The 13,338-nt window shown below is 49.9% G+C and overlaps 1 protein-coding gene across 3 annotated transcripts in view; it reads right to left on the bottom strand.

Moving 5' to 3' along the window:
- Positions 1–11,358, bottom strand: part of ZNF143 (zinc finger protein 143) — an 80,295-nt gene extending 68,937 nt beyond the window's left edge. The window contains exon 1 of one of the 3 annotated variants that reach the window (XM_063944079.1): positions 11,091–11,358. In XM_063944079.1, coding sequence (XP_063800149.1) covers positions 11,091–11,187 — 97 coding nt within the window. In that variant the 5' untranslated portion in view covers positions 11,188–11,358. The remainder of the gene's footprint in view (positions 1–11,090) is intronic. The other 2 variants (XM_063944077.1, XM_063944078.1) reach the window with 2 other exon arrangements.
- Positions 11,359–13,338: the final 1,980 nt, after the last annotated feature.

The raw sequence follows: 13,338 nt of genomic DNA, 5'->3' as shown, positions 1-13,338 counted from the left end.
CTCATCTCCTGATATACTCTGTGCTGCTGGGGACCCTGCTCCTCCCATTATATAACTCTGTCTGTGGCTTCCTGCTGCCTCCATTCTCCTCCTCACATCATGTCACTGCCCCTGTCACATGCAGCCCTGTCCTCACACATCACTCATCTCCTGATATACTCTGTGCTGCTGGGGACCCTGCTCCTTCCACTATATAACTCTCAGTCTGTGGCTTCCTGCTGCCTCCATTCCCCTCCTCACATCATGTCACTGCCCCTGTCACATGCAGCCCTGTCCTCACACATCACTCATCTCCTGATATACTCTGTGCTGCTGGAGACCCTGCTCCTCCCACTATATAACTCTCAGTCTGTGGCTTCCTACTGCCTCCATTCCCCTCCTCACATCATGTCACTGCCCCTGTCACATGCAGCTCTGTCCTCACACATCACTCATCTCCTGATATACTCTGTGCTGCTGGGGACCCTGCTCCTCCCATTATATAACTCTGTGTCTGTGGCTTCCTGCTGCCTCCATTCTCCTCCTCACATCATGTCACTGCCCCTGTCACATGCAGCCCTGTCCTCACACATCACTCATCTCCTGATATACTCTGTGCTGCTGGAGACCCTGCTACTCCCACTATATAACTCTCAGTCTGTGGCTTCCTACTGCCTCCATTCCCCTCCTCACATCATGTCACTGCCCCTGTCACATGCAGCCCTGTCCTCACACATCACTCATCTCCTGATATACTCTGTGCTGCTGGGGACCCTGCTCCTCCCATTATATAACTCTCAGTCTGTGGCTTCCTGCTGCCTCCATTCTCCTCCTCACATCATGTCACTGCCCCTGTCACATGCAGCCCTGTCCTCATTGACACATCACATCTCCTGATATACTCTGTGCTGCTGGGGACCCTGCTCCTCCCATTATATAACTCTCTGTCTGTGGCTTCCTGCTGCCCCCATTCCCCTCCTCACATCATGTCGCTGCCCCTGTAACATGCAGCCCTGTCCTCACTGACACATCACTCATCTCCTGATATACTCTGTGCTGCTGGGGACCATGCTCCTCTCACTATATTCAGTCTGTGGCTTCCTGCACCGGAAGATAAACAAAGATTGCCTGCCACAATAAGCAGTAATCTAGGCAGCCAGGCAGTGATTTCCGGTGGCCTGCAGAGGGCATAGACCTGGGCAACTAGATTCTGGTTTTCAGAAGTCTTCTCTGAAGAAGTGAAACTTATTGGTTTGTATAATAATGTGAACAAAGGACACCCTCTTTCAGATCGTTTAATCTGTCAGACAATCGTTCAGTTTGTGTGATCTGATGAGAGCTTAAATCCTAAAATCTGATAAATACAATCTTACATAACATATGACCCATAACGAACTTTAGTTTGTCATTATTTATTCAGCGAAACATAATCCAACATGAAGATGCCACGTGTGAAAACATAAGGACGCCCTTAGTGCTGCAGTATCAGGGTCACATCATTGTCTGAGCATCAGAGTGTACCCCTAACGCTACATTAAAGCAGACCCTTAGGCAGTTCTGGTGCAGTCAGGTCTGTGTTATCATCGTGCCAAGGAGAAGGGCCATCTGCAGTGGTCTTAGAGAAGGAACTATTATTGCTCAGCCATGTGGAACCAGTTATAAGGACATTTCCATGCAATCTAATAGGAGATTTATGGTAGACTTATCACTGTTAAATCTTTCTGCGAGGTACACTGGATTCCAGAGGGAATAACATCGGGGTGTAGAGTTGGATCTTGACCCGAGGCACCAACAGGCTAAAGCTTTGACTGTTCCCAGGATGCACTGCACCGCCTCCTCTATAACCCCGCCTCCAGGCACTGGAGTTCAGTTTTGTTAACCAATCCAATGCAGTAGCAGGTAAAATAGAGACGGTAGTTGTTAGTCACATAGAACCACATTCTCACGACAGGAGAAGGGACCAGCGGCTAATGCCATACAAACCCAAAGAAGCTAAGTGCGTCAGGGTGGGCGCCCTGTGGAATCCAGTGTACCTTACAGAAAAATGTAACAATGGTAAGTCTACCATAAATCTCCTTTTCTGCAGCGGGGTACACTGGTATTCCACAGGGAATAACATCGGGGATGTCCTAAAGCAGTTCCTCATGGGAGAGGATGCCCTGTAGCGGGCACAAGAACCCGGTGTCCAAAGGTAGCATAGAACCTGATGAACGTGTTCACGGAGGACCACATAGCCGCCTTGCACAATTGTTCTGCGGACGCGCCACGGCGGCCGCTCAAGAAGGTCCAACCTACAGAGTAGAACGGGCCTTGATAGCAGCAGGAGCTGGGAGGCCAGCCTGCGCATAAGCTTGTGCAATCACCATTCTAATCCAACTGGCCAAGGTTTGCTTATTCGAAGCCAGCCACGTTTGTGAAAACCAAAAAGTACAAAAAGGGAATCTGACCTTCTGATAGAGGCAGTCCTTTACACACAAATACGTAGAGCCCGTACCACGTCCAAAGATCTTTCTTTGGAGGACAAACCAGAAGAGATAAAGGCCGGAACCAGAATCTCCTGGTTAAGGTGAAAAGATGTTACCACCTTAGGAAAATAACCGGGGCGAGTTCGAAGAACTGCCCGGTCACGGTGAAAAATCAGAAAGGGTGGGCGACAGGACAAATTGCCTAAGTCCAACACCCTCCTAGCAGGAGCAATAGCCAAAAGAAACGCGACCTTAAGTGTAAGGCATTTAAGGTCCACAGACTCAAGAGGTTCAAATGGAGACTCTAGCAGGGCATTTCAGACTACAGACAGATCCCATGGAGCCACAGGAGGAACATAGGGAGGCTGAATCTGTAACAAAAAAAGGGGTTTTTGTCTTTTTCTCTTTTTCCAATTGTAGTATAACCTACAAAATTCCTGGGAGCACCGCCAATCAATAGCAGTTTAAGATTTACTTTATAACTGTATATACATTGGTTTCTTTCATTTCATTTCTAATGAGGTACTTTAACAAAATTATTTGACTAGTGCGGCTCCACACACAATACTCATTCGTATGAATCTGTAACATACCCTGAGTAAAAGTGTGAATGTCAGGAAGGGACGCAATTTTTCTCTGAAACCACACCGACAAGGCAGATATATGAACCTTGAGTGAGGTCAGACGAAGGCCCAAGTCTAGGCCATGTTGTAGAAAAGCCAAAAGTCTGGATGTTTTGAAAGAACATACATCATAATTCTTAGCAGAACACCATGGGGGTAATTCTGAGTTGATCGCAGCAGGAATTTTGTTAGCAGTTGGGCAAAACCATGTGCAGTGCAGGGGAGGCAGATATAACATGTGCAGAGAGAGATAGTTTTGGGTGTTGTGAGTTCAATCTGCAATCTAAATTGCAGTGTAAAAATAAAGCAGCCAGTATTTACCCTGCACAGAAACAAAATAACCCACCCAAATCTAACTCTCTCTGCAAATGTTGTATCTGCCCCCCCTGCAGTGCACATGGTTTTGTCCAACTGCTAAAAAATTTCCTGCTGCGATCAACTTGGAATTACCCCCCATGTGAAGTAAGAATTCCAGACCCTGTAATAAATACGAGCCGAAGCTGGTTTATGGGCTTTTAACATAGTTTGAATGACCCCCTCAGAGAATCCTTTGGCTCTCAGGAGTGATGCTTCAAGAGCCACGCCGTCAAAGCCAGTCTGGCCAAGTCCGGGTAGACACAAGGGCCCTGAACAAGGAGGTCTGGGAGTTGAGGAAGTAGAAGAGGACGCTCTATCGAGAGACCCTGCAGGTCTGAGAACCAATGCCGTCTGGGCCACGCTGGAGCGATTAGATGTAGTATTCCTCCTTCTTGCTTGAACTTCCGTAGTTCCCTGGGCAGGAGTGACATTGGAGGGAACACGTATAGCAGCCGAAAGTTCCATGGAATTGCCAGTGCGTCCACAAACGCTGCTTGAGGATCCCTTGTTCTTGCTCCGAAGACCGAAACCTTGTGATTGTGTCGAAATGCCATCAGGTCTACATCTGGTAGGCCCCACTTGTCCACTAGGAGTTGAAAGACTTCGGGATGAAGACTCCACTCTTCGGTGTGCACGTCCTGACAACTGAGGAAGTTCACTTCCCAGTTGAGGACTCCCGGAATGAACACTGCCGATATGGCTGGCAGATGGCGTTCCGCCCATTGGAGGATTTTTTACACTTCCATCATTGCCATGCGGCTTCGAGTGCCACCTTGATGATTTATGTACGCCACTGTGGTGGCGTTGTCTGATTGCACTTGAACAGGCCTTTTCTGTACCAGAGGCAGGGCCAGTGTCAACGCACTGAACACTGCCCGCAATTCCAGAATGTTTATCGGGAGGAGAGATTCCTCCCTGATCCACCGACCCTGGCTCCAACACCGTGCTCCAAACTACGCAAACTGGCATCCGTTATTAGGAGGACTCAGTTCGAGATCCAGAAGGGACGGCCCCTGCTCAACTGTTGGTCCTGTAGCCACCAGCTCAGTGACCGACGAACCTCCGGAGTCAAGGAGATCATTTGCGACCTGATCCGATGAGGCTGCCGTCCCATTTGGAAAGGTTTAACCTCTGCAGAGGGCGGGAGTGAAATTGAGCGTACTCTACCATGTCGAAAGCCGACACCATGAGGCCTAGTACTTGCATCGCCGAGTGTATCGACACTCTCTGTCGAGAGAGGAAGCATCTGATCTTGTCCTGAAGTTTCAGGACCTTCTTCGGTGACAGAAACAGTCTTTGGCTGTGTGTGTCCAGCAGCACCCCCAGGTGCATTATGCTCCTAGCAGGGACCAGCGAGGACTTCTTCCAATTGATGAGCCACCCGTGAGCTTATAGGAATTGGACAGACATCTCCAGTTGGCTGAGGAGGACATCTTGGGAGTTGGCCAGAATCAGCAAGTCGGCCAGATATGGCCGGATCCTGATTCCCTGACGACGGAGGAAAGCCGTCATCAAGGCTATGACCTTGGTGAAAATCCAAGGTGCCGTGGCCAGTCCAAACGGCAGAGCCTGGAATTTTAAATGAAGGTTGCCAATAGCAAACCGCAGATATTGCTGATGCGAAATGGCAATAGGTATGTGCAGGTAAGCATCCTGTATGTCCAGGGATACCATATAATCCTCAGTTCCATGGCCAGCACAATAGAGCGCAGGGTTTCCATATGGAATTTGGACACTCTCACAAACTTGTTCAATGATTTGAGGTTGAGGATAGGCCGGAAAGACCCATCCGGTTTCGGATCTAGAAACAATGGGGGAGGTGATGGAGCCGCAGCGCAGCATGTCAGAATGACATAAAAATTGCTGCGGCCCTTGAAGTCTTCTTAAAAAGCTCTTAACAGGGCTGCCTAGCACAGCCCCCCGTTAGTAACCTGCATTGCAGGAACCAACTTACAAACTTAGCTCCAGTGCCTGGAGGCGGGGCTATAGAGGAGGCGTTGCAGTGCATCCTGGGAACAGTCAAAGCTTTAGCCTGTTGGTGCCTCGGATCAAAATCCAACTCTACACCCCGATGTTATTCCCTGTGGAATACCAGTGTACCCCGCTGCAGAAAACCTAGAATTCTACAGAGATGGTAATGGAGAAGACAGCAGTCAGCCTTCCCGTCGCGGGGAAACCCTATAAATGCAAGTAATCTTCAAGCCATATTTTGCGCCATGAAATTGCAGGGAATCCAAAAGCTACATCCAGCAATCCACAGGCTCCTGCAAACACTGATAATGTTAATGATCCGGATGTCTATGGTGTTATGTTAATGTCCTCAGGTAAAGACTGGACAAGTACACCTGTGAAAGTGGCTGTTTGTCAGTGCTGAACGATGGCTGATTACATGATGATATATAAAAAGACACGTGAAAGACAGGGCACTTTCCCTTTCACATAACTGGAAGTTACTGCTCTGTATAATATTGCAGCTATATTGGTAAATAAGCTAGTGCAAGTAAGGCTAGATTAACGCAGGCTCCATGTGACTGCTTGCAACTGGATTGGATTTGACTCCTATGTCTATAATGGAATACATACGATACGCCGGCGGTCATATAACCGACACAGGCATCCCAATGCCGAGAATCCAGACAGGGGTCGGATATGTTTACCCTCCAGCCAAACCCTAACCCTCCGCGCCCCCCCCCCCCACCTCTCCGAGCAGCTTAAACCTCCCCCCCGTGCGCGCTCCCAGCAGAGATTAATCGGGATTCCGGCATTCGGGATTCCATCGCTGTCATTTCCATCCATGTCAGGATGCTGGTGTCGGCATTCCGACTATGTGTTCCCACATATTAATCTATATAGCCCATTACAGCTCTTTAGATATGCGTATGTGCAAGGGTGGTTCAACAAGTAAGGTAAACAGACCTCTCACGTGTGTAATGTTCTCTACCTCATTCTAATACCCCGTCAGGCCAGAGCAGGTAGCCCAATGCTTCTCCTCTCGGCCACAGCACTGCGTTCTCATATCAGTCATACTGTCCCAATATCAGTTGTAAGATGACCGTCACCTCTCTTCTACCCTGGTCACTGCATCCCATGCACGAAGCCGAGATTTTGCCCGTGCTGCCCACTTCACTGGAATGAGCTCCCTCGCTCTGTTACACTCTCCCCGACCTTGCAAAGCTTCAAACGGGCACTAAAACCCCACATTCATCAAAGGGAATCCTTCCGTTGCATAACCTAGTCTCCAGGCCGCTCTCCCACTGCCATCAGGCCACCTTCCGCTTGCTCATGCCTCACGTCACCTGTCTGTCTCCCCCTCCCCGTATATTGTAAGCTCCTTAGAGCAGGGCCCTCTTCCCTTCTGTTCTCTGGCACTTCTATTACAGCTCTCTCCTCCTCAGTGACTGTCTATACCCGCATCTCCTCTCGCTCATTATTATTTATCTCTTCCAGCGGCCTCCCGCCCCCAGTATTACGCAGATTACTCCTTTGCTTCCTGACATCTCAGCTGTGTTGTGTACTAAGAATTGTGGTGCTGATTGTTACCTGTGCTCCGTTTTAGTTTTTCAGTTATTGTAATGTAACGTTCTGTATACCCTGTATTCTTCTAATGTCTGCCGTATGTACAGCGCTGCGAAACACTTGTAGCACCTTATATAAAAATGTAATAATAATGGCAGGGCTGGCGGAAACATGGTCACACATTGAGGTGCGTAGTGTGATCAGATTTCTGTGTCTAAAGGGCACGTCAGCAGCTAAAAATCATTACCAACTTGTCCAGGTGCACGGTGATAACGTCATAGAAACAGGTTTGGTGCGCTGCCTTTGGTTAACGGCGGGACAGACGTTCAAGATGAGCAGCGATCCGCCGGCCTGGCACGTCCACCACAGGCAGTGCATCACCCTCGTACATAACAGTATTAGAGAGGAGTCTCAGAGCCAGGTGCTGTGTACTATAGATTTATATATTCATACAGGATAAATATTTATAACATGGTGTGCTATAATGACAGAAATCACACTAACATGATTGGACAAACTAGACAACATAGACGTGCATATTCCCACCGACCTCACACCTCCCAGTGTAACCACACACTTCAACTACTTTCAACTGTCACCCAAACCTCAACATCACTCACAGCAGGGGGATGCACGCCAGCAACAGCACCCGAACCCACCCCTTTTACGCCCCCATCTAGTGCCATACTCGCACATTTTGAGTCTGGTGTTAACGTAAGTGCTGCTCACACCTAATTGGATTCCCCCCACAGAAACACTACTCACTGACAGCGGCACATCCCCCCGCCTCACTGACAGCGGCACATCCCCGCCTCACTGACAGCGGCACACCCCCGCCTCACTGACAGCGGCACCCCCCCGCCTCACTGACAGCGCAACACCCCTGTCTCACTGACAGCGCAACACCCGTCTCACTGACAGCGCTACACACCCGCCTCACTGACAGCGGCACCCCCCCGCCTCACTGACAGCGGCACACCCCCGCCTCACTGACAGCGCAACACCCCTGTCTCACTGACAGCGCAACACCCGTCTCACTGACAGCGCTACACACCCGCCTCACTGACAGCGCCACACCCCGCCTCACTGACAGCGCCACATCCCCGCCTCACTGACAGCGCTACACCCCCGTCTCACTGACAGCGGCACACCCCCGCCTCACTGACAGCGCAACACCCCTGTCTCACTGACAGCGCAACACCCGTCTCACTGACAGCGCTACACACCCGCCTCACTGACAGCGGCACCCCCCGCCTCACTGACAGCGGCACACCCCCGCCTCACTGACAGCGCAACACCCCTGTCTCACTGACAGCGCAACACCCGTCTCACTGACAGCGCTACACACCCGCCTCACTGACAGCGGCACCCCCCCGCCTCACTGACAGCGGCACACCCCCGCCTCACTGACAGCGCAACACCCCTGTCTCACTGACAGCGCAACACCCGTCTCACTGACAGCGCTACACACCCGCCTCACTGACAGCGCCACACCCCGCCTCACTGACAGCGCCACATCCCCGCCTCACTGACAGCGCTACACCCCCGTCTCACTGACAGCGGCACACCCCCGCCTCACTGACAGCGCTACACCCGTCTCACTGACAGCGCTACACCCGTCTCACTGACAGCGCTACACACCCGCCTCACTGACAGCGCCACACCCCGCCTCACTGACAGCGCCACATCCCCGCCTCACTGACAGCGCCACACCCCCGTCTCACTGACAGCGGCACACCCCCGCCTCACTGACAGCGCAACACCCCCGTCTCACTGACAGCGCTACACCCGTCTCACTGACAGCGGCACACCCCCGCCTCACTGACAGCGCAATACCCCTGTCTCACTGACAGCGCTACACACCCGCCTCACTGACAGCGCCACACCCCGCCTCACTGACAGCGCCACATCCCCGCCTCACTGACAGCGCCACACCCCCACCTCACTGACAGCGCCACATCCCCGCCTCACTGACAGCGGCACATCAGTGCCTCACTGACAGCGCCACCCCCCCCCGCCTCACTGACAGCGCCACATCCCCCCTCACCGACAGCAGCACATCCCCGCCTCACTGACAGCGGCACCCCCCCCCCCGCCTCACTGACAGCGCCACATCCCCCCTCACTGACAGCAGCACATCCCCGCCTCACTGACAGCGGCACATCCCCTCCTTACTGACAGTAGCACATCCCCGCCTCACTGACAGCGGCACATCCCCGCCTCACTGACAGCAGCACATCCCCGCCTCACTGACAGCAGCACATCCCCTCCTTACTGACAGCAGCACATCCCCGCCTCACTGACAGCGGCACATCCCCGCCTCACTGACAGCAGCACATCCCCGCCTCATTGACATACACATTTCTGACAGAAAATGTTCAACTGTTTTATTCCTTCACACTGTTTTCCATTAAAAATAATTCACATTAAACAGCCTATAGCTCTATACTTAACTATTCGTTCCTCCTATTCTATACCTGTTTCACCCTATTTTGTCATAACAGGGGCCTTTTTATAAGATAGATACCACTCTTGTCTGTGGTCGCACTGTGACATACGCACGCTTTGGGTGGTGAAACACACTCGGCCTTCGACTTTGTGCCCAACAATGAACGCCAAGCGCACACCTAAGAGTAGTACATCTACTACATGTATTACAGTATAAGAGTCTCAAAGATGGGTGCTGTGTACTATGGGCAGTATAACATTCGTTTCACCCCCTTCAACATCCGTTCTGTTTCTGCTGACAGGTGTGGTATCATCATTTCAGCTCACTACCCCCAGGGAAGCGAGGCGCCCAACCCTTTACACAGCTAAACCTGATTACTATGGGCGCGATAACGGGGATCACTTTAGAAAGGAGATTGGGGCGTGACATATCATTTGATTACCGTCCGTATATATATATTACGGCGTAAGGGAAGATGGGTCAGTGTATTATACATGATGACTTGTATAATCAGAATGTATAGTCACACAGTATATATATATATATATATAGATGGATGTTGTTACCGTATAAGAGTCGAGGTGCTGTGTATCATATATAGTCAATCAGAGTGTATTAGTATGTCTATTACAGTATGAGTGATGATGGGTCAGTGTATTACACATGTATACTGTCACTCAGTGTATTAGTATGTATATTACAGTATGAGAGATGATGGGTCAGTGTATTACACATGTATACTGTCACAGTATATATTAGTATGTATATTACAGTATGAGTGATGATGGGTCAGTGTATTACACATGTATACTGTCACTCAGTGTATTAGTATGTATATTACAGTATGAGAGATGATGGGTCAGTGTATTACACATGTATACTGTCACACAGGGTATATATTAGTATGTATATTACAGTATAGTAGAAGTGTGTGTGTGGGTGTATATATATATATATATATATATATACACACACACACACAATTAGTATTATTACCACCAGTATATAAAGATGTATACATTAGAGGGATATCTACCTGTGAACCTGGTGCTGTGTATTATATATGTATATAGTCACAGGGTATATATTAGTATGTATATTACAGTATAGGAGATGATGAGTGAGTTTTATATATGTATACTGTCACACAGGGTATATATTAGTACGTATAGTGTATATATTATAGTTTAGGAGATGATGGGTCAGAGTATTATATATGGTATATATTAGTATGTATATATATTACAGTTTAGGAGATGATGGGTCAGTGTATTATACATGGTGTATATTACAGTATAGGAGATGCATGCCTATAAATATATATGCACACATAATGAATGCAGTGACCAGTATACAGATAAGAAGGTATATATTGGGGTACGTGTGTGTGTGCTCGGTCTGGGTGCCCGAGGACTGTGCTAGGCTCAGGGGACACCAGGGGACACCAGGGCCCTGGGCGGCAGCGGCCTAGCTGCAGGCCTGAGTATGGCGGGCGGCCTGGGAGGAGCAGCACTGTGTGGAGCCGCCGAGTCGGAGCGGCAGATCCAGCCGGCCGGCGGTAGGAGAGGCTCGGGGCCGCTGGCGGGGATGTGGCGGCGGGAGAGCGCTGGATGGGCCCGGTCTCCCCGGCCCAGCACCGCGCTCCCCGGGATGGCTGCTAGAAACAAGGCACACTGGGTAAGAACACATTTATATACCAACCTCCGACACAATTTTCCAACAATTCCTCCGTTCGACCACCATGCATCAGGGCAGGAAACAGCCGCGCACTGCCGCCCTGCGCCCAGGATAGCCGCATAACAGAGCGGGGAGGAGGGGCGCTCGGCTGGTTCAGACACGCTACTGTCCTGCCGATTGGTTGACATGTGGAATCGCGCCAGGATACATCACGCTGATAGGTGGGCTCAGCCCTTCAGCGGAAAGTTATGGCCCTGCTGTTTTCCTGCCTATACAGGGCGCAGGGCTCCTGCGAGGAGACTGGAGAACCTGCCCACCCCGAGGGCTCACTCATCTCGCACCGTATAGGCTGAATCACGCGTGACGTCGCCTCAGCTCGCCTGCTCATTGGGCCGCAGCACTGTCTGGTGATGCGGGGCTCCGCCCAACAGCGCTCTGGTAGATGCTGGTTCTGGGGCTGAGGAGGTGAGAGCGGCCGCCATTTTGCGCCGTGTGCGGAGAGCCCGCTGCCGGGGAATGGCACCGCTGGGCCCCGGGGACCGCAAACTGACGGAGGCAGAGTGTTTGTCCTGGTTCCAGGCGGTTATCTCACTGCTGACTGCCCAGTCCCCTCTTCTACGTGCTGGGTGTAATACACTATGCGGTGTATGTACAGTACTGCCCTCATAGCGTAGTATGTGTGACACGGAGCTTAGTGGTAGAAGACGCGGACTGCTGTCTGTTACTGACATCCAATTATTACACAGTACCTGATACTAACACGTCTATCTACCGCTGACATCCATCTATCTGTTACTGACACCCGTCTGCCTCTTATTACACACGATCTACCTGATATACTGACACCTATGTGCCCCTTATTACACACTATTTACCAGTTACTTACAACAGTCTACCCTTAATTATACATTACCTACCACTGACAGCTATCTACCTGTTACTGACACCCATCTGCCTCTTATTACACACCATCTACCTGTCACTGACATTTATGTGATCATTATTACACACTATTTACCAGTTACTTAAAACAGTCTACCCTTAATTATATACTATTACCTGTTACACCTATCTACCTACCACTAACACCTATCTGCCCCTTATTGCGTACTGCCTACCTGTGACTAACACCTATCTGCCCCTTATTGTGTACTACCTGCCTGTGACTAACACCTTTCTGCTCTTCATTACACACTACCTGTTACTGACACCGTTCTGCCCCTTATTGCACACTTTCTACCTGTTAATGCACACTACCTGCCTCTTATTACAAATAATTACACATGCGATTTAGGGGCTACCATAGGTGCGGCATAGAGGTGAACTATATTTTGGGCATCACCCTTAATTGCATCATATCAACTAGCTTGTGTCCTTGCCCAGATAGGAGCGTGGACCAGTCAAGATGAACTTCAATCTTGGGTCAGATTACTGAACCCGTTCCCATTGGACGATGTGCTATGGCTCCTGGCATCTGAGGTGAAATGAAACCACTAGGTCGAGTACCGTACATTCCACGCGTGGCTTGAGCTAGTATCTAAAATGAATGCGGTCTCCCTTCCTTCCACACACCTTTCACTGCGGGGTCTGGCATGTTTAATACCGGACCTCCGTTTTGAATCATGGCTGTCCAAAGGTGTGGTGTCTCTCCGAGAGGTGACCGTGGGAGGCTCTCTACTACCGTTTAATCAAATACAATCTCGATTCTCCTTATCTCATAAGGACATTTACAAATGTCTCCAATTGAGACATTGGTTGTCGGCAGCCGCGCGATCTCCCTATGGATTATCCACTATACCTAAAAATGTTTGTGATTTAATTGCTAAAAAGGATAGCAGAGGAGTATAACTTTGTGATCGGATCTCAAACCCCCAAGAAATTCACCTCCCAGGTTAAATGGGAAGCTGATCTAGCCTGTGCTCTTGCAGACGAGGACTGGAAATCAATATTTCAAACTAGTTTTCGACTGTCGAGATGTATGTCCCATGCTGAGTTGGTTTACAAACGTATCCACCGATTATATCTAACACCTGCTCGCTTACACGCAATGCAACCCTCTACTCCTAACATGTTGGAGATATTGTGGCAATGTGGGAACGTTGCATATGTTTTGGTCGTGTCCCGCAATTACTAGCCTATGGAACTCTGTGTTCACTCTAATCACGAAAGTCCTAGGACTTCCGGTATCCCCCCCATCCAAAATTAGTTCTTCATATCTATTTAGATGACCTTGCATCAAACGATCGTTACATACTGGGTCATATACTTATCG

Source organism: Pseudophryne corroboree, chromosome 11, assembly GCF_028390025.1.
Source record: "Pseudophryne corroboree isolate aPseCor3 chromosome 11, aPseCor3.hap2, whole genome shotgun sequence".
Lineage (NCBI taxonomy): Eukaryota > Metazoa > Chordata > Amphibia > Anura > Myobatrachidae > Pseudophryne > Pseudophryne corroboree.
The sequence above is the reverse complement of the archived record's forward strand: the minus strand, read 5'-3'. Positions and strand labels throughout refer to the sequence as shown.